The 23060-nt window shown below is 46.2% G+C and overlaps 1 protein-coding gene across 2 annotated transcripts in view; it reads left to right on the top strand.

Moving 5' to 3' along the window:
• Window positions 1–23060, top strand: part of LOC149321068 (zinc finger protein RFP-like) — a 115040-nt gene that overhangs the window by 80673 nt on the left and 11307 nt on the right. The window contains exon 2 of one of the 2 annotated variants that reach the window (XM_089515290.1): window positions 10140–10578. In XM_089515290.1, the coding sequence (XP_089371416.1) occupies window positions 10159–10578 (420 nt within the window). In that variant the 5' untranslated portion in view covers window positions 10140–10158. Of the gene's footprint in view, window positions 1–10139; window positions 10579–22102; window positions 22514–23060 lie in introns of those variants that run through there. The other variant, XM_089515298.1, reaches the window with a different exon arrangement.

Genomic DNA, 23060 nt, shown 5'->3' with positions numbered 1-23060 from the left:
AATAATAATAACAATAGTTGTATAATTAGAGGTTCACCTTTTTCAGGAATTGTTTTACATGATATATTTTTGTAATACAATTTCAGGAGGCGACTAAGGTACTAAAGGGCATACAGGACAATTGATATTATCTATCCAACCCTGATATATTTATTCAGAATTCTTGAAGGCCAGAAAACAAATCCCAGCTAGATAAACATGTTGTTTCCAAAAGTTCCCCAACCCAATGAGATTGCTTCTAGGCAACTTTTTTTCTCAAGGTAGACTAGGCTATGTAGGAGTCACTTACTTAAACCAAGCCTGCACAAGTGACTAAAGATTTGAAGCTGGGTCTCCAAGATCTTTTTAAAACTGCTAAAGAAACAGAGTCCCTCACCTTCTGAGGGAGCCTGCTTCCTTATTGGACAGTTCTTGCCTACAACAAGTCTTCCCTAATGTTTACTTGGAAGCTGCATGTTTGTGATTTTAATCATCTGGTTTGGGTCCTAGCCTCTTAAGTATTAGAAAGGAAGCTCCTTCTTCCACATCACAACCTCCAAATGTTCAAAGAGGGCTGTCACATCATTCCCCGTCTTCTCCAAGCTAAAGATACCTAGCTCCCTGAACTATTATTCTTCACAAGCTTTGGTTTCTGGACTTTTTGGCATTCTGCTCACCCTGCCTTGGATACCTTCCAGCTTATCATTATCTTTCTTAAACTATGGTGCTGAAATCATTTAATTATTTCATTTTATTTGTATAAGGCACAATGACCCTTACAAAATATTACAAACAATGGCCATACATTTTGCTAGACTACAACCTATTAACTTATAAACAGAGATAGGGAAACCCTTAAGAGATCAGGTAGCAGTTGGTCAGTGGCAAAACAAACTGATGTACCATTCCACCTACAACATCTTGTCCCCATTACAACTCACAATTATTACTTTTATAAATTTAATATGGATGTTTTGGGCAGCTACAACAAAAGTAGCAACTTAATAGTAATGAGTTTAGAGCTGTCTGCCAGCAGATCACAAATAGTGTCATGCTGCAAGTAGCCTGCCTTTGCTTTCAAAAGCTCACACAGAATTGTCCCCTAGGATCCTCATATAAATATATAAATATTTACATTTAAAAGATAATGGGCTAGATCTTCCATCTCCCCTGAACCATAGTTATGATGCTGAAATGCAATCACAGTATTCCAAGTAATGCTGTTTCTCCTTGTCACCACACAACTGTCAGTTCCTAGGGGACTGAAATCATGAAGGCAAGCACTTTTTAAAACAAACAAAAAAGACTCAAAAGAATCCTTGAAGTGGTACATTGACATATCTCAAAGCTATATGTTGCCATCCTTGGAGCAAGGCCATGACTTTAATATCGCAAGCCCAGTTTCCTTGCTGACTTCATCTTTGGGTGTCCGTCCATTGTTTCTAAGGAACTCAGTACTTTCCACAAGCTGATGTACATACATGAGGAAACATGTACAACAGCCTTGTAACACAGTTAGTTCTTTTAAAAAACAACAACAACAACTGTGTTTGTTAAACCATCCTGAGCTTTTTCTTTTGTTCAAATCCTTTTAACATTTGTATGGATGGAAAGATGGACCAAGCTGAAAGGAGACAGACAGAACTTGCTCCTGGGAGAAGATGAACTGGACACACCATCTAGTACAACTCAAGGTATCAGTCATTATCTTCAGTTCTGTGTGAGTTTAAGTGTAGTTTAGCAGAATGAAAAGAGTCAATGTGGTGTAGTGGTTTGAGTGTTCGTCTAGGACTCTGGGAGACTGGGGATTTGTATCCCTGCTCAGCCATGGACACCCCCTGGGTGACCCTGGACAAGTCACACTCTCTCAGTCTGAAAAGAAAGGTACTGGCAAAACCCTCTGAAGAAATGTTGCCAAGGAAATTCCTTAGGAATGCCATAAATCAGAAATGACTTAAAGGGACACAACAACAAGCATATAGAAAATCATGAACGCTAACTATATATTATCAGCTGAGGGAAGAAAAAGGAATGTGGTAGAGGTCTGTAATATCATGCATCTTTTTACAACAGCAATGACCAACAACGTTTTTGGATTTCATCTTTCAATATCCCTCTCCGTTACTGCTGGCTCAGTCTGACTAGAGTGGCAGTGCAAAAACATCTTAGACAATTATAGCACTATCTTTCACTTTAGCCACCATGTTTCCATCCTGTGGAATCATGGGAGTTTGAAGTTTATGAAAGGAGTGTTTGGAATTCTCAGCCAGGGAGCTTGAGTGTCTCACTAAACTACAATATTCCAGGATTCCATGGACTCACAGACTATTAGAGCTGGAAGGGATCATAAAGATAATCTAGTCCAGCTCCCTTCCATGCAGGAATATACAACTACAGCACTCCTGAAAGAAGACCATCCAACCTCCACTTAAAGCCCCACAACAGTACAGTGGAGACTTGCCTTACATGGGGATGCATTCTGGACCCCTCACAGCAGCATGGTACATGTGCGCCATGGGCGCGTGCACCATTCAATAGATTGCAGCACGGCTTTTGCGTAAACTGAAAGCCGCGTATGGCTGCCAGTGTATGGAGCAGGTGCGTTGTACAATCTATTCCACTGTTGAAAGAGTTCTTCTAGCTTTGTGGCGTGGTGGTGGTGATATTAGGGTTTGGGAGCATGCAGCCACCGCACGCTCCCGAACCCTAATACGTACGAGTGCCAGCATCATTTATTTATTTATTTAGGTATTTATATCCCGCCCTTCAGCCCTAATGGCTCTCAGGGCGGCTTACAATATTATTTTTAATCAGACAGTTCCCTGCCCTCAGGCTTACAATCTAAAAGACACGAAACAAAAGGAGAAGGGAATGATGGAGGGAAAGGGGATGAGGTCCAGTGGTTCTTCTCTCCCTCTAAGGCCTGGACCAAGGCAGATGGATTGGAGGGAGGGCTCTTCCTTCTTCCAGGCTAGTCTTGATGGAACTGGACTTGCCTGGCGAACTCCCTCTCAGGCCGGCAGATGGCAGTTGTGGAGGGCGGAGTCTCCTTCCTTCAGGCTTAGTCCTGATGGAACTGGACTTGCCTGGCGAACTCCCTCTCAGGCCGTCAGATGGCAGTTGTGGAGGACGGAGTCTCCTTCCTTCAGGCTTAGTCCTGATGGAACTGGACTTGCCTGGCGAACTCCCTCTCAGGCCATCAGATGGCAGTTGTGGAGGACGGAGTCTCCTTCCTTCAGGCTTAGTCCTGATGGAACTGGACTTGCCTGGCGAACTCCCTCTCAGGCCGTCAGATGGCAGTTGTGGAGGACGGAGTCTCCTTCCTTCAGGCTTAGTCCTGATGGAACTGGACTTGCCTGGCGAACTCCCTCTCAGGTGGCCTCCCATCCATACAGGGGATGCTATGATGCCGCCACTGCCATACAGAAACTAGACATTGCTGGCAGGAAGTGGCATCATGGCGTCTCACCTTCCTGCTTCCGGCGTTGCAAAAAAGAAGCTGCTCCGGGTGGTTCTATTTTTTGCTGTGCATCTGTGCTGCAGCATGGGGTTGTTTGTTGTTTGATGACTGATATTTCACCGTTATCCCAAAATGCCTTCTCAAAGTATGTTACAATATAAGTTAAAACTGATAGAACAATATATGAAACAAAAGTTTTTAAAAAGTTAAACTATCGGTTCTGATTAAGATATTACTGAACACAGCCATGCTGTTAAAGTGAAATAATAGTGCTATAACTGTGTAAAGACCCCAGGATTGTGGAGAACAAGTGCTAATACAGATGTCTTCAGCTACTTTGACCCACAGAATCCCCCATGATGATGGGAATGCACTTGGCGTATTTGCATATCCCCACTGTTTTTATAGACGTCCACACCATCAGCAACCCTACTTCACTTATTGTTATCGGACTCTCTTTCCAAAAGCCCTCCCAAAACTGTAGGCAATCCTATGAACATGCCTATGACCTTTCCCAGAAGCCACCATACTGGTTTCTGCTGTGTTTTGACCACAAAATTTAATTTCACAGCTCCTTTCCTATTCCTCTGGTGGAAAATCATCCTGGGAATTCTGCTGGCGGGAAGCATTGCTCTGAAACTGGCTGTGATTCCTCTCATCTTCTCAGGTAAAATCCTTAACCAGCTACAAACACGGGAATATGGGAAGCCGCCTTATACCGTCAGACCATTGGTCCACTTAGCCCAGCATTTTTCCATGATTTCAGGCAGGATTTTTCCTAGGCTGCTGCTACACTGAAGAATTCATGCCATTTGACACCACTTTAACAACTACCAGACACAACTATAAATCAACCTCATGTATAGGTTGAGGGCAAGTTTCAGGGCCAAAATTATGGATTTTAATATGACCTGTGGATAAGTCGAGGAAAAAACATAGGGGCATATAACAAAGGATTTAAAGAATGAAGCAAAGGAAAATTATGCCCAAGGATGTACAAAATTCCAGCAGGCATCACTGTTTGTGCTCACACTAAGGATGGATGAGAGTGTAGAGAGGGAACAGTGCTCCCAGAACAGATTACGCTATTGCCTTTCACCGCTGATTATTTCTACAGTGTAGCAGCACCCCCAGTTTCCCCATCCTTTTGCAGAGTACTGTAGTCAACAAGTGTGTCGTCAAGCTATGCTGTGCAGACACAAATCCATGTAAGCAATGTCATGCCATTGAACTCCACGCCTTTGGAACATGGATGAGCTGACATTGTGCCTGGCACCATTTTGTAGCCATAGACCATGAAAATAGAATTTGGTTTTGGACAGGTAGGGCCTCAGATTCCATGGCATCCTTAGACTATATTTGCACCACAGTTATACTGGTTTGATACCATTTTAATTGCCATGTCTCCATTCTACAGTATTCCAGGATTTGTAGTTTTGTGAAGAACTTTAGAATGATACAAAGCTTTCTTTCACTGCCATGAACCACACCATTAAATCTCCCTAGTAGGGAATTCTCACTATCTCATCAAAGTACAAATCACAGGATTCCATAAACTAGAACCATAGCAATGAAGGTTGCATCCGACTATTGAAAAAATGTGTGTGTGTGTGTGTGTGTGTGTGTGTGTGTGTGTATATGTTTCTGAGTGAATGAGGAAACATGTTTCTACAAGGGAAAGTCATTCTGCACTTCCTCAGAAGCTCTTGGGCAGAATTGGGTAATTCTAGGGAAAGTATAGCAATTATGTACTCCTGTACAAACTTTTTCTGGTTAACTGGGGCAGAAACACCTATCAACATTTCCTTTACTCCAAGTGAGTACTAACCTTATGTCAAACTTTTTTTTAAAAAAACCCTTTGTTTGTTTGTTTGTTTGTAGACCCATTTCAAACCGGTTTTCGGGCGGGTTACGGGGTTGCTGCCATGGTCTCCTTGGTTGATGATCTTCGTCTGGGCATGGACAGGGGTAGCGTGTCCCTGTTAGTTCTCTTAGACATCTCAGCAGCTTTCGATACCAAAGACCATGGTATCCTTCTGGAGTGCCTGGAAGAGTTGGGAATCGGGGGCACTGCGCTCCAGTGGTTCCGTTCCTACCTCTCCGGGAGGTTCCAGATGGTGCAGCTGGGGGACATGTGCTCCAATAAGAGGGCGCTTACATCTGGTGTCCTTCAAGGAGCCATTCTGTCCCCCATGCTCTTTAACATTTACATGAACCCACTGGGAGAGATCATCCGGAGGCATGGGGCGCGGGGTTATCAGTACGCTGATGACACCCAAATAGTCTTCTCTATTTCTCCGACTGATGCAGTGACCAAGGTTGGCATCTCTCCTCTCGTGGCCTGTCTGGAGTCGGTAATGGGCTGGATGAGGGAAAACAGACTCAGCCTGAATCCAGAGAAAACGGAGGTGCTCGTGATAGGTTCTCCTGGCCCAGGGATGGCGGTGTTTCCACCTGTCCTGAACGGGATCACACTTCCTGTGAAGGACTCAGTACGCAGTCGGGGGGTGCTCCTTGACTCGTCGCTCCACCTAACATCTCAGGTGGATGCAACGGTCAGGAGCACCTGTTATCAGCTTCGGCTGATACGCCAGCTGCGTCCCTACCTGGGTCAGGGGGACCTTGAAACAATAGTACATGCTCTGGTAACCTCTCGTTTGGATTTCTGCAATGCGCTCGACATGGGGCAACCCTTGTACCATACCCGGAAGCTGCAATTGGTGCAAAATATGGCAGCAAGACTGGTCACTGGCACATCCAGGACCAGTCACATAACACCAGTCCTTAAAGACCTTCATTGGCTGCCTATTCGCTTCTGGGCGCAATACAAGGTGTTGGTTATCACCTATAAAGCCCTAAATGGCTTGGGCCCAGGGTACTTAGAGGACCGCCTCTCCCCATACAATCCGCCCCGCACACTCAGATCTGCCGGGAAGCATTTATTGAAGGTTCAAGAGGTCAGATTGGCTACCATCACCCAGAGGGCCTTCTCCAGCTCGGCCCTAAAACTCTGGAACTCGCTTCCCGATGAGCTCCGCTTGGCCACCTCCTTAGACCGCTTCAAGAAGGGGTTGAAAACACACCTTTTCGAGCAGGCATACCCTGACTCCTGACTCCTGTGATGCCCCCCTTCTCCTCCAGACAGCATTGTTGAGCTGTCATGTGTTTTGGTTTTTATTACTATTGATGTTATTGTTGCTTATGAGATGATGTAGATCAGGGGTCGGCAACCTCCGGCCCGCGGGCCGGATGCGGCCCGCCAAGGCCTTCCTGCCGGCCCCTGCGCAGTCCTGCCGCCGATTGCCGCCGATTTCCTGCGTTTTCGCGCCGCTCCGGCCGCCATTTTGTTTTTCAAAATGGCGGCCGAAGTCTCGCGTGACCTCAGGATGGCAAAGGTCACGCGAGATTTTGGCCGCCATTTTGAAAAACAAAATGGCGGCGCCCATTAGGAGGCCTGGTGCAGCCTCTCAAGCACTCCAACAGGGCTCCAGGGGCTGCAGCAGGCCTGCATCAGGCTCCACCTTGCCCTCCGCCCTCCTCCTCCTTATGAATAGCAGAGCAGGGAAAGGAGGAGGAGGAAGGAGGAGCCAGCAAGAGCAAGAGCAAGCCAGAGAGAGGTTGGTTGGTTGCTTCCTTAGGGGAGGGGGGTTAGCCTTCTATTCTGAACTGCATTTTAGTAGTTATTATTATTATTTATTTCCCTTGGTGGTTTCTTTGCAAAAACTCCTTTCAGCTCCTGGTGCTTCTCTGGGTTGAGACAGTGGTGCATGCTTTCTCCCTTCTATTCTGAATTGCATTTTAGTAGTAACTTGTTAGTATTATTATTATTATTTATTTCCCTTGGTGGTTTCTTTGCAAAAACTCCTTTCAGCTCCTGGTGCTTCTCTGGGTTGAGACAGTGGTGCATGCTTTCTCCCTTCTATTCTGAATTGCATTTTAGTAGTAACTTGTTAGTATTATTATTATTATTATTATTTACTTCCCTTGGTGGTTTCTTTGCAAAAACTCCTTTCAGCTCCTGGTGCTTCTCTGGGTTGAGACAGTGGTGCATGCTTTCTCCCTTCTATTCTGAATTGCATTTTAGTAGTAACTTGTTAATGTTATTATTATTATTTATTTCCCTTGGTGGTTTCTTTGCAAAAACTCCTTTCAGCTCCTGGTGCTTCTCTGGGTTGAGACAGTGGTGCATGCTTTCTCCCTTCTATTCTGAATTGCATTTTAGTAGTAACTTGTTAATTTTATTATTATTATTTATTTCCCTTGGTGGTTTCTTTGCAAAAACTCCTTTCAGCTCCTGGTGCTTCTCTGGGTTGAGACAGTGGTGCATGCTTTCTTCCTTCTATTCTGAATTGCATTTTAGTAGTAACTTGTTAATGTTATTATTATTATTTATTTCCCTTGGTGGTTTCTTTGCAAAAACTCCTTTCAGCTCCTGGTGCTTCTCTGGGTTGAGACAGTGGTGCATGCTTTCTTCCTTCTATTCTGAATTGCATTTTAGTAGTAACTTGTTAGTATTATTATTATTATTATTATTATTTATTTCCCTTGGTGGTTTCTTTGCAAAAACTCCTTTCAGCTCCTGGTGCTTCTCTGGGTTGAGACAGTGGTGCATGCTTTCTTCCTTCTATTCTGAATTGCATTTTAGTAGTAACTTGTTAATGTTATTATTATTATTTATTTCCCTTGGTGGTTTCTTTGCAAAAACTCCTTTCAGCTCCTGGTGCTTCTCTGGGTTGAGACAGTGGTGCATGCTTTCTCCCTTCTATTCTGAATTGCATTTTAGTAGTTTCCATGCTAGTAACTGTTATTATTATTATTATTATTATTATTATTATTATTATCACTCCGGGGGCGGAGCATGCGGCCCCGCCCCTGGAGGGTGGAAGCTCCACCCCCAGCATGTGGCCCTGCCCCCAGAGGGTGGAAGCTCCACCCCCAGCATGTGGCCCCACCCCCGGAGGGTGGAAGCTCCACCCCCAGCACGTGGCCCCGCCCCCGGAGGGTGGAAGCTCCACCCCACTGTTTCGGCCCCCCAGTTGTCCAAGGGACAGCAACCCGGCCCCCGGCTCAAAAAGGTTGCCTACCCCTGATGTAGATGTTTTTAATGTTTGAGGTTGCTTTATTGTTGTGAATTGCACTTGTTGTTAACCGCTTTGATTTTTTAGAAAAGCGGTATATAAATAAAAAATTTATTTATTATTATTTATTTATTATGTATATGTGGTCATTATTTTTGTTTTCCTTATGTTCAGTAGCAAGCATGCCTTTGCACTTTCTTCCTTCAAGCTCTGTGATGTTTGCTGCTAGTAGTATGATACAGCTATATTTAAATAAGCCAATGTAAATGAATGCAGGAACTGCATACAAGGAAGTTTTCCTCTTGCTTTATCTCTCATGGGAGTTTATCACATGAAGGAGATCCGGAGTTTATCCCGTGAATATCCCAGAAAAATTGTGTAATTATGCGAAACAATTTCACACGTCTCACAACACCTGCCATTAAAGTAGTCACAAAGAAAGCTTAACACACATTTTTTACTTTCGGCATTTCAGCGACAGTGCATTTCTGATATCACTTTATTTGCACAACTGCATGTGATAATCATTCACGCAACCACTTGCCATTTTCACTTTGGCCTGTTACAGACAGCCAAAATAAAGCTGCTTCGAGTCACAGTGGAGGTATTGTGTTTCAATGATGCATGCGTCCAAAGAGTCCAGAAGTCGCACCAAAGCCATGCTCCAGCCCTAAGGACTGGAGTGTGGCTTTGGTGTGGCTTCTGGACTCTTAGGACGCATGCATCATTGAAACACCATATCTCCACTGTGACTCGAAGCAGCTTTATTTTGGCTGTCTGTAACAGGCCTTTATTTGCGGGAAGCTTTAAATGCGGGATGCTCAACATTGCAGGAATTCAGTGGTTCCAGAGCTTGTTTGAAAGTTGTGAAGACACACCCAACTAAAGGTGGTGGCAGGTTTGGGTGTGCAACGCCGGTACCCTGGTGAGATCAAACTCTTTACCCAAAAAAGGCTCTGAAGCTGAATGTAAAGTTCAAAAGGGGGGAAATTTAATTTAAAGGACAAAAATAAAGAGTTTTCTCCTCCCCAGCTCTAAACAAAAGGTACTTTACAATTTCAGCTTTCTTCCAGACGACATCTTTCTGGGTCCGATGTAGTTTGCTCTCCTCACTCAATGGAGCTGGTGCAGGGTCTTTCAGCTCCTGAATTCCTCTATTTTCTTGCTGATGGTAACTAATTCGGCTGAGTTGGTAACTAATTTGGCTGAGTTGGTAACTAATTTGGCTGAGGTGTAAGAAATGCCCTTTCCGGTTGTCTGGGCCTGCTTGCCACCAAAAGACAGCTCTCTGCTTGCTCTCAGCAAAGACTGTTCCCCAACTAAAAACCTCTAGCTACAGCAGAGCATGCTGGGAAAGGGCAAACCAAACCTGGAAATAATGCAGGGGAAACCTACAGCTCCTCCCACAAACTAATACAATGACTTTTCTACACTAAAATAATCTAAGGCCTGAACCAATGTGAAAGAAAATGCAGGGGAAAGTTTCAATCAGTCCTGGCAGGACATCACAAAAGTGAAACTGTAGAAGGGAGATTTTGGAGAGGGAAGTTGCATTCTTTGCTCCTCCTCCTTTGTGGGTGGATATCCTAAACTTTGTTTCTGTCTCACTGTGTTGCTTGCAGATAAACAGTCAGGCCAGTTATGGACAAAGTGGACAATCCCATGGAAGAGCTCCAGAAGGCCGCCATTTGCTCCATCTGCCTGGAATATTTCAAAGACCCAGTCTCCATACAGTGTGGGCACAACTTCTGCTTGCATTGCATCACAGAATGCTGTGAGAAGGCCAAGAGACGGTTCTGCTGCCCTCACTGTCGAAGGCAAGCCTGCAAGAGGGATTTCAGGCCCAACAGGGAACTAGCCAATGTGGCCGAAGTAGCCAAGCGGTACAAGATGCAAGCAGAAGAGACGTCTGGAGAGAAAGCAGTGTGTGAGAGACACCGGGAGCCCCTCAAGCTCTTCTGCGAAGATGACCAAGGCCTCATCTGCGTTGTGTGCGATAGATCCAAGGACCACAGAGCCTACACCATGCTTCCCATAGAAGAGGCTGTCCAGGACTACAAGGTAGTAATAATAATAATAATAATAATATGATTTATTTGTATACCGCTTTTCCTACGATCAAAGCGGTTTACAGCATACATATGCATATACAACAACAAAGCAAGTAACAAAAAACAAAAACTCTGCTTCTCTCCCCTCAAGATGGAGGTCGGGGGAGGGCTCTTCAACTTGGCAGGCAGAGGCCTGTTGTTTCCTGCCTGCTTCTCTCCCCTCAAGATGGAGGTCGGGGGGAGGGCTCTTCAACTTGGCAGGCAGAGGATAGTATGGAGTAACCTTTCGAGTGATACGGAGCGCTGCATTTGGGCCGTCTGCTAAACTCTTTGTGGGTCTATTCAGACAGTGGAAATAATCCAGGTAGAATCTGTGTTGAATCTTTGTTGTTCAAATACATTTTGAATCTATCTGATTAAGTTTGGTGGGGGGAACTGACAAACCCCCCACTTAACCCAGGATTAGGGTTACCATTCATCAGGACCTCCAAACCGGGACAAATGTAGGACAAAAATTTCAAATGTAGGACACATTTTTTTTGTGTCCTGCATTTGAATAGGAGCCTCCCAGGCTTTTCCTCTGGGCCTGGGCCCCGCCCTCGGCGGGGGCGGAGCCCAGGCGGGGAGGGACTCCTCCCTTTCAGGGAGGCTTTCTCTCTGGGCCTGGGCCCCGCCCTCGGTGGGGGCGGAGCCCAGATGGGGAGGGACTCCTCCCTTTCAGGGAGGCTTTCCCACTGGGCCTGGGCCCTGCCCTCGGCAGGGGCGGAGCCCAAGCGGGGAGAGACTCCTCCCTTTCAGGGAGGCTTTCCCTGCAGGCCTTGGCTCAAGCTGGGAGGGAAAGCCTCCCATAGCTTGCCATATCTCGCCCGGGGGTGGGGGCAGTCCCGGGGGTGGGGCCAAACCGGGGCGGGACCATGCGGACCCGCCCCAAACCGGGAAAGTCCCACCCCCAGGCGGGATATGGCAAGCCTACCCAGGATAGTTGATGTCAGATTTCCCCCCCTGAGTTTTTCTAAAAGATTAGCATTCTTGGCTGTGTGAATAACCAATGTCCAATAGATCTGGGATGAAACTCTGCATGCTTTGAACATGCTTCGAATACATTTTCATCATTGGAAATTATTAGATGGGGGATGGAACGTTCTTGTCCCGTCCTTTTCCCATTCTTATAGTGTGATCTCGAGAAGATTTTCATATGACATTGCACTTATCCTGTCAGTGGCCCGTTATTAAACTGCGTTTGACCACGATTGCATAAAAGACTTTCACATGATGTCACACTGATCCTGTCATTGTCCCGTCAGTGAAGTGGAACTGTCCCATTCTTGCCCTTCATTTTGTATTAACAGAAGAATGCGTTAAGAATGCTGTTTAACATTTGCATGAAGCTGCTGGGAAAGATCATCCGGAGACATGGGGTGCAGTGTTATCAGTACGCTGATGTCACCCAAATCTATTTCTCTATGTCTCTGACTGCTACAGTGACTAAGGATGGCATCTCTCCTCTGGATGCTTGCCTTGGGTCAGTAATGCGCTGGATGAGGGAAAACAAACTGAAATTGAATCCAGAGAAAATGGAGGTACTTGCTATAGGTACCCCAAGTACGGGGAAGATTTGTCAAACAGTCCTGGGTGGGGTCACACTTCCCCTGAAGGACAAAGTTTGGGAGCACTCCTGGATTCTTCGCTACAGTTGTCACCTCACGTGGATGCGAGGGCCAGGAGTGCTTGGTATCAACTTCGGTTGATACGCCAACTGCGCCCCTACTTGGACCAAAAGGACCTTTAAGCAGTGGTACTTGCACTGGTAATCTCTTGTTTAGATTTCTGTAATGCGCTCTACTTGGGGTACCCTTGTACCAAGTTCGGAAGCTTCAACTGATTCAAAATGCTGCACCTAGGTCTGGCCACATAACACCAGTCTTAAAATCTCTTCACTGGCTACCAATCAGCTTCCGGGTGCAATACAAGGTGTTGGTTATTACCTAGGGTTGCCATATCCCACCTGGGGACGGGACTTTCCCAGTTTGGGGCGTGGCCACATGGTCCCGCCCCGGTTTGGCCCTGCCCCTGGGACCCCCCACCGATGCTCCACCGACGCCAGGCAGGGAAAAGAGCCTTGCCTCAGCAAGGCTTGTTCCCTGTTTGGCCTACTCCGCCGGCCAGGGAGGCGGCCTGGGAGGGCCAGGGGAAAGGGTCTCGCCTCGGCAAGGCCCTTTTCCCCTCCCTTGCCGCTTTCCCTGCCAGCCATGGAGGCTTCAAGGCAGGGACGAATGGTCTCGCCTCGGGGAGACCCTTTCCTCTCTGCCTTGAAGCCTCCTCCGCCGGCCAAGGAGGCTTCAAGGCAGGGGAAAGAGCCTTTCTTCTTCTTTCTCCTCCTCCTCTTCTTCTGTCTCCTCTCCTCCTCCTCTTCTTCCTCCTCTTTTTCCTCTTCTTCCTCCTCCTCCTCTTCTTCTCCACCTCTTCTTCTCCACCTCATCCTTCCCCTCTTCCTCCCCTTTTTCTTCCTCTTCTTCCTCTTCTTCCTCCTCCTCCTTTACCCCTCCTCCTCCTCTTCTTCTTCCTCCTTTTCTTCTTCTCCGCTTCCTCCTCCTCTGCTTCTTCCACTCTTCCTCCTCTTCTGGTTTTTGACCAGAAAGGGAAGCACATTTCTGCCATCTGTCTAGGAATAATGCCAAATGTCCTCCATTCTTATCATGCCTAAGAAACATTCATTTATATGAATTTTTTTTTTAAAAAATCAATTTTTGAGCGTCCTCCATTTTTTCAAAATATGTCCTCCATTTGAAAAACTTGTCCTACATTTGTCCTACATTTGTCCCAGTTTGGAGGTCCTGACTTATGGCAACCCTATCCAAAGAAGGAGACTCCACCATTCTCCGAGGGAGTGTGTTCCACTGTCTAACAGCTCTCACTGTCAGGAGGTTACTCCTAATGTTGAGCTGGAATCTCTTTTCCTGTAGTTTGCATCCATTGCTCTGTGTTCTAGTCTCTGGAGCAACAAAAAAAAAGCTTGCTCCATCCTCATGTGACACCCATTCAAATACATAAACAGGGCTATCATATCACCTCTTAACTGTCTCTTCTCCAGGCTAAACATACCCAGATCTCTTAGTCTTTTCTACTTCCAACAAAGGTTAAACATTTTTTTTAAAAAAAATGGTACAGCATTTGGCCTGTTTTACTTGATCAGCACCTAAAGGTTCCTAATGAAAAGCATGGAGGCTTTTAGAGGAATTCAGTGTTCCCTGCCTAAACACTGTGGCAGCCTCACACAGGACAGAGGCAACCTTGATCTCAACCCTTTTGAGTTGCTAATAAAATTTAGATTTGATTTCCTGGACTTTACAACTCGTTTTGTCTCGCCAGAAGGAGGAGTGGCCTGCCTGTATGTATATCCCTCCATACCATGTTAACTGAGAGAGACCATAACAACATCTTGACAAATTGTAGGGGTGTGACTCTAACATTGTCTTATTTCCTGCCCCTTTTCACTTGCTGCCCCATCACTCCTTCCCCCACAAACACGGTTCATCATCATCACCTCTTTACCTGGCTTTAAAACTGGGGAGATTATCGCACTGCGTTCTGAGAACGTTCCTATCATCACGTGATGAGAACGTTCCTGGAACAGATATTACTGCATTAGTAAACTAGAACGTGATCAGAACGTGATCAGAACTGCATTTTACCGCACAGCGATTCCTGAAACCGTTCCGAGAACATATTCCACCAAAGCCGCCTCCGTCTCCTGATTGGCTGAAAGAATGACAGACAGGGAGGCAGGGAAGCAGGCAGGCGAGCGACTGCAGTGAGGGAAGGTGTGTGTGTGTGAGAGAGAGGGGGGAAAGGACGAGGGAGGGAAGGGAGGGAAGAAGGAGGGATCGGGAGGAAGGCAGGAAGAAAGAGGGATCGGGAGGAAGGCAGGGAGAAAGAGAAATGGGGAGAGATGAGCCTTGCAAGTTACATCCCAAACCTCCTTTGCAAGGTTGGGAAGAAGGAGGAGCTCCATGCAGGTCTCTTCAAGCCGAAGGAAAGCAAGTTGCCAGGACGGGGACTGGGCCAAGGGCAGAGCCCCGGCAGCCATAGCAGCTCTTTAAACCGGTTAGAAAAGAAGAGTCCTCTGCTGTCATCCCAATTCCCCATTTTGGCTGCTTGTCACCCTTTTGCCTCCTGTGTGTGTGCGCATGTAATGTGTGCCTTCATAGAATCATAGAATCATAGAGTTGGAAGAGACCACAAGGGCCATCCAGTCCAACCCCATTCTGCCATGCAGGAAATCACAATCAAAGCATCCCCGACAGATGGCCGTCCAGCCTCTGCTTAAAGACCTCCAAAGAAGGAGACTCCACTACACTCCGAGGGAGTTTGTTCCTCTGTCAAACAGCCCTTACTGACAGGAAGTTCCTCCTGATGTTGAGGTGGAATCTCTTTTCCTGCAGCTTGCATCCATTGTTCTGGGTCCTGTTCTCTGGAGCAGCAGAAAACAAGCTTGCTCCCTCCTCAATATGACATCCCCTCAAATATTTAAACAGGGCTATCATATCACTTTTTATCCTTCTCTTCTCCAGGCTGAACATCCCTAACTCCTTAAGTCGTTCCTTGTAGGGCATGGTTTCCAGACCTTTCACCATTTTAGTCGCCCTCCTTTGGACATGCTCCTTTTTGAATTGTGGTGCCCAGAACTGGACACAATATTCCAGGTGGGGCCTGTGAGCTTCCCTCCCCGCTTTAATTCTTGTCTGGCTCTTTGCTATGGAATTCTGGGAGTTGTTTGCTTGCTTTTGTGTGTTGCTCCAAACAGAGGAGCATTTGTGGGTTCCTTCCTGGAGGGAAGGAGGAGAAGGTCCTGGGCATCCCTGCCATCCTTGCCTCCTGCAGGATGCCAGCACAGGAGCCCCGCTGGACATGACACTAGAGGCCTCCGCAGAAGCAGCCAGACCCTCTCCCTCTTGCTCTCTGCTCTGGCCCCCCTGTTTCCCTCTCTCTTTCTCTCTCTTTCCCTTCTTTCCTCTTCTCTCACTTGTCCCAACTTTCCTCCCTTCCCTCCCTCCTTCTTTCCCCCCTCACACACACACACCTTCCCTCACTGCAGTCGCTCGCCTGCCTGCCTCCCTGTCTCCCTGCCTGTCATTCTTTCAGCCAATCAGGAGACGGAGGAATGAGAGAACGGATTTGAGAACAGATAAGAATATCGCACACACCTCTGTTGGAACGTTCTCATCACGTTTCAGCTCTCTGGGAACACATTCATATCTGTACCCTCCTGGAACACATTTGGAACACATTTAAACGTTCTGAGAACCCAATTGGAACACATACGTGCGGTATACTCAAATGCGTTCCGTTCTCATCACGTGATGAGAACGTTCTCAGAACGCAGTGCGATAATCTCCTGGGTTAGAGACAATATTGTTCAGGGAAGTGTTCCCAAACATTACATGATTGTTATCCAATGTTATTTTAAATTGTTGTCTGCTACATTTTATTATTTGAATGTTAAGATGTATTAATGTGTATTATGTTTAATTATTTACATAGCAGGTTTATTTTATCTATTTTAATTGATTGTGTGTACAGCACAGTGTAAATTTACAGCACTTTATAAATAAAGCTTAATAACAATAACAATAATAATAATTTTTCTTTCTCCTGTATGATTTGTAACACCTTTGCCTGATGAAGAGGCCAATGGAGCACCAAAAACTTGCAATATGTATTTTATGTATTTTGGTTGATAATATAAAAGTATTGCTGTTTTGTCCATTTTGGATGTTATCATAGTACTCTGTAATCTCATGGAAGTGAAAAACGACCTCATTGTGTTCAGTGGGACATATTCTCTCAAGCAGGCAAAAGATTTCACCTAAGCGATTTTTGGTATTAGAACCATAGAGTTGAAAGGGGCCACGGGGGGCCTTCTACTTAAGTCCTCCATTCAGGAGGACTTAATTAAGATAACTAAGGTCCAAAATACTAATCCAGTTTGAGACTGCTTTAAGTGCCCTGGCTCAATGCCAGGGTATTCTGGGAACTGTAGTTTTGTGAGACATTGAGGCTTCTCTGTCAGAGAGAGTGCTGGTGCCACAATAAACTATAGTTCCCAGGTTTCCCTAGCCCTGAGCCAGGGCAGTTAAAACAGTCTCAAACTGGAGTATTGCTGCAGTGTGATTTGGACCTATATTTCTGCTGTGCAGGAATATACTAAGCACTTCTGAAAGATAGCCATTCAACCTCTCTTTAAAGACCTTCAACGAAGGAAAGTCCACCACACTCCAAGGCAGGCTATAGTAGTCCCTCCACATTTGCTGGGATTAAGGGTGAAGGATCCCCATGAATGTGGAAAGACTGCAAATAAAAAACAACAACTATTCTTTTTACCTGAGAGACTACATCTCTAGGAATCTCCAGGTCCTCCAGTGCAACTCTATGGTGAACATTTGGCAGAAATTGACCATAGAATCTTGTTGGAGGACCTCCAAATGCCTAGAGAAGTTTTTTCTCTATGAACATTTAGTTCTCCAGCACAACTCTATGGTCATCTTCTAAACAGTTGCGCTGGAAGACCTTGAACTTCCTAGAGAGAACATATTAATCAAATCTGCAAATAATCAAATCCACAAAAGTCAAAGGCACAAATGTGGAAGGCCTACCAAGGAAAGTAAGGTGTTTAGCAATACTACAAAAACTCCTTATAATCATAAATTATGTGTATTTAAATCATAAATTGCATCTACTGTATTTCCAAATAAAAGTGCATATAAAGAAAATACAAAGCCTATATGGTTATTAATGTATGTTTTGTAAAACCTGAGTTGTGAAGATCCTGTACTTTGAGAAATTAAGATTTTTTTAAAACATTTGTCAAAAACTTCTGGAAATATATGTCTCTTCTTAAAGCCCCTTGGATTCATACAGTTCCAATCCTCATGTTCTATTGAAGTTGCTTTCAAATTTTTTCAAGCCTCAAAATTTTCACACTTCAGATTCTACAAAATTCTCATCACAGTTTTCAAGTTCCTTAAAGCCACAGCATTTCAGACTTGCCTGTTACAGGCGGGATACAAACCGCTGCTTTGCAGCGGTCTGCCGCCGCCGCCGGTTAGTCCGCGGGGGAGCCGGAGCCTCCACACGGCGCGGCTCCCGTGCAGACCAAAAAAGAAGCTCCAAAATGGTGCTTCTTTTGGAGTCGCGTTTGCGACGTAGCGAGGCGCCAGGGGCGCACTCGCTACGTCACAAAGGACGCGACGCGTACGGACGCTCAGCGTCCGATACGCAAAGATGGCGCCAGCCATGTAGAAGGGCCGGCGCCATCTTGTACGGACAGAGTCCGTATTAGGCCCAGGGGCGTCTAGAAGAGATGCCCCTTTTTTAAAATGGGACGTCCTCCGGACGTCCCAAATGCCGGTTTGTAACCGGCCACAGACTGCCAAAATAAAGCTGCTTCAGGTCTCTTTGGAGGTATGCTATTTAAATGATGCATGCATCCTAAGAATCCGGAAGCTGTGCCAAAAGCTGCACTCCGGTGCTTAGGGATGGAATGTGGCTTTGGTGTGACCTCCGGACTCTTAGGACCCATGCATCATTTAAATAGCATACCTCCAAAGAGACCCAAAGCAGCTTTATTTTGGCAGTCTGTAACAGGCCAAAAACTTATTTTCAAGAACTTCTCAAGCTACAGGGTCTGTATTTCAGCCAGACCCACTTTTTAGGGAAATGTCTTCTGAAATAGGATTTTGGATGGATACTATTAACATTGGCTCCTGGCTTTTTTAACAGTCACATTTCTGAAAAGCAAAATTAAAGGTTAGTGTTTCACATTGGGCTGCTGTTATTGTACAGATGCTTTTCTGCTGTGTTAGTTATATTGCTTCATGATGATATTGTTAGCATGATGATATTGGTTTTTTTGTTTTTTATATGGGGTGTTTGTTATATGGGATGGGTACTGTGGTTTTATTGTGGTTGTAATTAGGGTTGCCATAACCCGGCGGCCCCCGTGCCAATCATGGTTTTGGGGGGCCCCTCCCAGTCCCGGTCCGGTATGGGCCCCCACCCATGCCTTGTTCCCGGTTTGGGGGCCCGCTCCAGCCATTGCCACTACCGCTAATGCAGCTGCTGCGGCGCCAACCCACCTCCTCCTCCGGCTCCGCCTTCCTCCTCTTCCTCGGCGGGCGGCAGAAGCGCTGCCGCCACCGCGCCCCCACTGTGAGGGCTTGCGCGCCGCCCAGGCCTCAGTAGGGGCCAGTGGCAGCGCGCGCGCCTGCCCCATTCCCTCTGCGCGCACGTGCGCACCTGCCCCACTTTCTTCCCCCCCACACGCGCGCCTGCCTCACTTTCCTCCTCGCGTGCGCGCCTGCCCCACTTCCCTCCGCGCGCACGCGCCAGCCATCACAAGGAGGAGGGGGGGAGGAGGAGGGGGGAGGAAGGAGCCGGAGGAAGGGTGCCTGAAGGCCAAGGCAGAATTGGGCCAGAGAAGGAGGAGGAGGAGGAGGAAAGCTAAGTCAGTGGCCATTAGGTCTGCCTTGGTATTTTGGGGTTTTTAAATTATATTTAAAAATATAAAATACTTATTTTATTTAATTTTTTAATTTTTATTATTGCTTTTTATTTTTTATTTCATTAATTTTTATTATTGCTTGTTTTTTATTTTATTACATTAATTTTTATTATCAAATATATACACCCTGCCTTATTTTTTATTATTAAATATATGCAAGTGCATTTTCTGTGTATTTATGGCGCTTTGAATGCTAACAAGTCTGCCTTTCTTGGAAATTATAGTGATGATGATGATGGTGGTGGTGGTGGTGGTGATATTGATATCAACAAGCCTCTGAGGCACGGCCAATGTAACTTGCTGTGATTTTTACAAACTCATGCGCAGTGAAGAAAAACCACAGTCCCTTGCCCAAGTACACACTTCTGAGAAGTACAGTTGAACCCAAGGGCAAATACATTTCTGCCATCTGTCTAAGAATAATGCCAAAATGTCCTCCATTTTGATCATGCCTAAAAACATGCATTTATATTAACATTTTTTTAAAAAACCTCAAATTTTTGCACGTCCTCCATTTTTATAAAAATGTGTCCTACATTTGAAAATGTTGCCCTACATTTGTCCTACATTTGTCCCGATTTGGAGGTCCTCACTTATGGCAACCCTAGTTGTAATGTTTGTAAATTTACATGTTTTTATGTGATGTTTTAATTGTTTTACTGTAACAAGGTTTTAAGAGTTTTTGTGAGCCACCTTGGGCTCCTTTCAGGAAGAAAGGAGGCATAGAAAGTTCCTAAATAATTAAATAAAATAAATTAGCAGCCCTAGCAGAGGTATATAGGGAAATATCGCAAAATTAGCACTAAAGACATATTCAAATATCAACTCACGTCTGCCCACAGAATGTTTATGTGATGGTGAGGCAGTGAATCTTGTCCTCAGTCAGTGAAGCATTTTGGGTTGGCCCTAATTAATGGGTAAGAATGCCATTAGGCCTTAGGTCTACAAGAGACTGCTATGTTTACTTTTCTCATTTCTGAGTGCAAGTGTAGTGGAGTCTCCTTCCTTAGAGGTCTTTAAGCAGAGGCTGGATGTGTCGGGGATGCTTTGATTGAGAGTTCCTGCATGGCAGAATGGGGTTGGACTGGATTGCTAGTACTTGCTATTGAATAAACTCACAGTCATTGTTGAAATTCTTCCAAGTCCTTGGAGGTTCTTTCTCATACGTTGCAATAATATTTACACATCTGCACAAACTCTCTGTACCACTCCTCTCAACATTCACCGGCCATGGTGTAACAATCTGACCAACTCCATCAACAGTCACCAACCACTATCTGCAACTGATTGTCTTCAACCCACACATGTACAGAGTCTCAGTGCAGTTACAGAGAGCGTTGCTTTAATGGTTATCACCTGTTGCCACTTAACATGATACAATCCCTATAATGCAAGCCTTTGCATCCTGTCAAGTGCTGTGATTTAGCAATCTCCACTGTACAAAATATTTTTACCATTGTTTAAAAGTCTGGGAGTGCTCCTAGATTCGTCACTCCTGATGTGAAATCATGTAAATGCGAAGGTCAGGAGTGTCTTTTATCAGCTTTGGCTGATACGCCAGCTGTGTCTTTTCCAGGAACCGGGGGACCTGGCAACTGTAGTACATGCACTGGTAACCTCATGACTTGACTTCTGCAATGCGCTCTACATGGGGCTACCCTTGTCCCTAGTCCGGAAACATCATTTAGTCCAAAACATGGCAGCCAGGTTGGTCACTGGAAAAACCAAAAGTGACCATGTAACACCTATCTTAAAATTGCTACACTGGCTGGCTATTAGTTTCTGGGTGCTATACAAGCTGTTGGTAATGGCCTTTAAAGCTATTCATGGCTTGGGTCCAACCTATCTACGGGATCACTTCCTTCCATATACTCCACCGTCCTGCACACTCCGGTCCTCTGGGAAGAATCTACTGCAACCTATAAAGACTAGGTTGACTGCAACTACCCAGAGGACTATGACCACCCAGAGGCCGCTCCCAGATTATGGAACAGCCTGCCAGAGAAGATCCATCATATTACCAGCTTAGACAGCTTAAAAAAGGCTGGAATCACTTCCAGCAGGCCTTTCCTGAATAGCAAACCCAGTCACCAAATGAACTGCATCTACCATCTCTCTCAGTACTCTGCACTCCCACTCATCCATCTCTAATTATTTTAATGTATTGTTTTTAATAATGTGTTTAATAATGTTTTAGGGGAGGGAGGGAACAATTGGGGTATTGGCCATTGTATGTCTTCTTTTTCATTGTAAGCTACCTCGATTGTCTTCTGACAGAGAGGCGGGGTAAAAATAAAACTTTATTTTGTCATAAAACAACATTGTTCTAACACAGTGGTGTCCAAACTCTGGTCTTGTATGTGTTTTGGACTTCAGCTCCTAGCATCCCAGACCATTGGCCAAGGGGGCTGAGGCTTCTGGGAATTGAAGTCCAAAACACCTACAAGACCAGAGTTTGGACGTCACTGTTCTAACACAGCCATAGGCATCCCATGATGTGAGCAGGGTTAAGACTGCACCCTCAAACGTTAAGGCCAAACTCTGCCCTTGAAGAGATTTTGGACTTCAGCTCCCAGGATCCCAGACTATTGGCCAACATGGCTGAGGCTTCTGGGAGCTCAAGTTCAAAATCTCTTCAAGGGCAGAGTTTGGGGACCACTGCTTTAGGATAATGTTGGAACAGCTCTTCCTGTGAGGCACTCCTTCCTAATGCTGAGGTGGAATCTCTTTTTCTGGCGTTTGAAACCATTGCTCTGGGTCCTCTTCTCTGGAGCAGCAGGAAAAAAGCTTGCTGGTCTGCTTGTTTGGTGGCTACCGCTTTGCAGAACGCCTAGAGAGAGCCTTGCGCACAGCTGGGAGAGCCTTTCCCTGCCCCCTTCCTTCCCTCCTTCTTGGCCCTTGGCTCCCTCCTCTTCTTCTGGAGGAGTGAAAAGGAAACGAAAGCGAAAGCCAAGGCTTTGCCCAGCAGCCAGCTCAGTCCCCCAGCAGCATGGCCTCCTCCAGCCTGGCCGAGGACCTGCTCTGCCCCATCTGCCTGGCCCTCTTCCAGGACCCCCAGATGCTGGGCTGCGGCCACAACTTCTGCCTGGCCTGCCTCCGGAGCTGCCTGGCCCGAGAAGGAGGGAAGGAGGAGGCCCCCTGCCCCGAGTGCCGCCTGCCCTTCCAGCTGCAGGACCTGGCCCCCAACCGGGCCTTGGCCAGCCTGGCCAGGAAGCTCCGTCGCTTCCAGTGGGACCCCGAGGAGCCCTTCCCAGGAACCCTGCTGGAGGAGGAGGCCTTCTGCCAGGAGCACCAGGAGCCCCTCAAGCTCTTCTGCCTCCAGGACCGGGTCCCCCTCTGCGTCATCTGCAGGGATCTCCCCCGGCACCGCAGGCACCGCTTCCCAGTGTTGCCAATTTCGCGACTTTCACACGAAAACGGTGACTTTTCAGAGCTTTTCGTGTGATTTCCGTGCCCTCCTCTATTTCAGTGCATTTTCGGCGACTTTCAGCTCCAGCCTGAAAGCTGCCTGCAGCATGCAACCAACCCTTTGGATTGTAACAGTTTCAGCCAATCAGAAAGAGGGCTGAAGAAAAAACACACTCTCTCTCTCTCTCCAACGACTCCCTTTGAGAGCCAGAAGTTCAGAACGGAGCAAAGAGCAAACCAACCAACTCTGGAATCACACTAACAGTTTTTTCAGCCAATCAGAGAGAGAGGAGGACAGTGATTGATTGCCCCCCCCCCCTCAGGCATTCAGGCTCCGCTCCAGGCAAAGCGGCTGCTGGAGAGAGAGAGAGGCAGGCATTGGGCAAGCAACCAACCCAGGCACAAAGTGTTGCCCAGGAGGAGTGAGGGATTTGGCTGGCTTAATCCCAATTGCCTTGAATTTCCAAGTAAGCCATAAGTTTTAAGGCACACAATCACAAAGGCAATAGTTGATAATGGTATCA

This window comes from Sceloporus occidentalis, unplaced genomic scaffold (genome assembly GCF_023333645.1).
Source record: "Sceloporus occidentalis isolate IW3139 unplaced genomic scaffold, rSceOcc1.0.p SCAF_1, whole genome shotgun sequence".
NCBI classification, from domain to species: Eukaryota; Metazoa; Chordata; class Lepidosauria; order Squamata; family Phrynosomatidae; genus Sceloporus; species Sceloporus occidentalis.
Note: the sequence above shows the minus strand (reverse complement) of the source record. Positions and strands in the feature narration are given on the sequence as shown.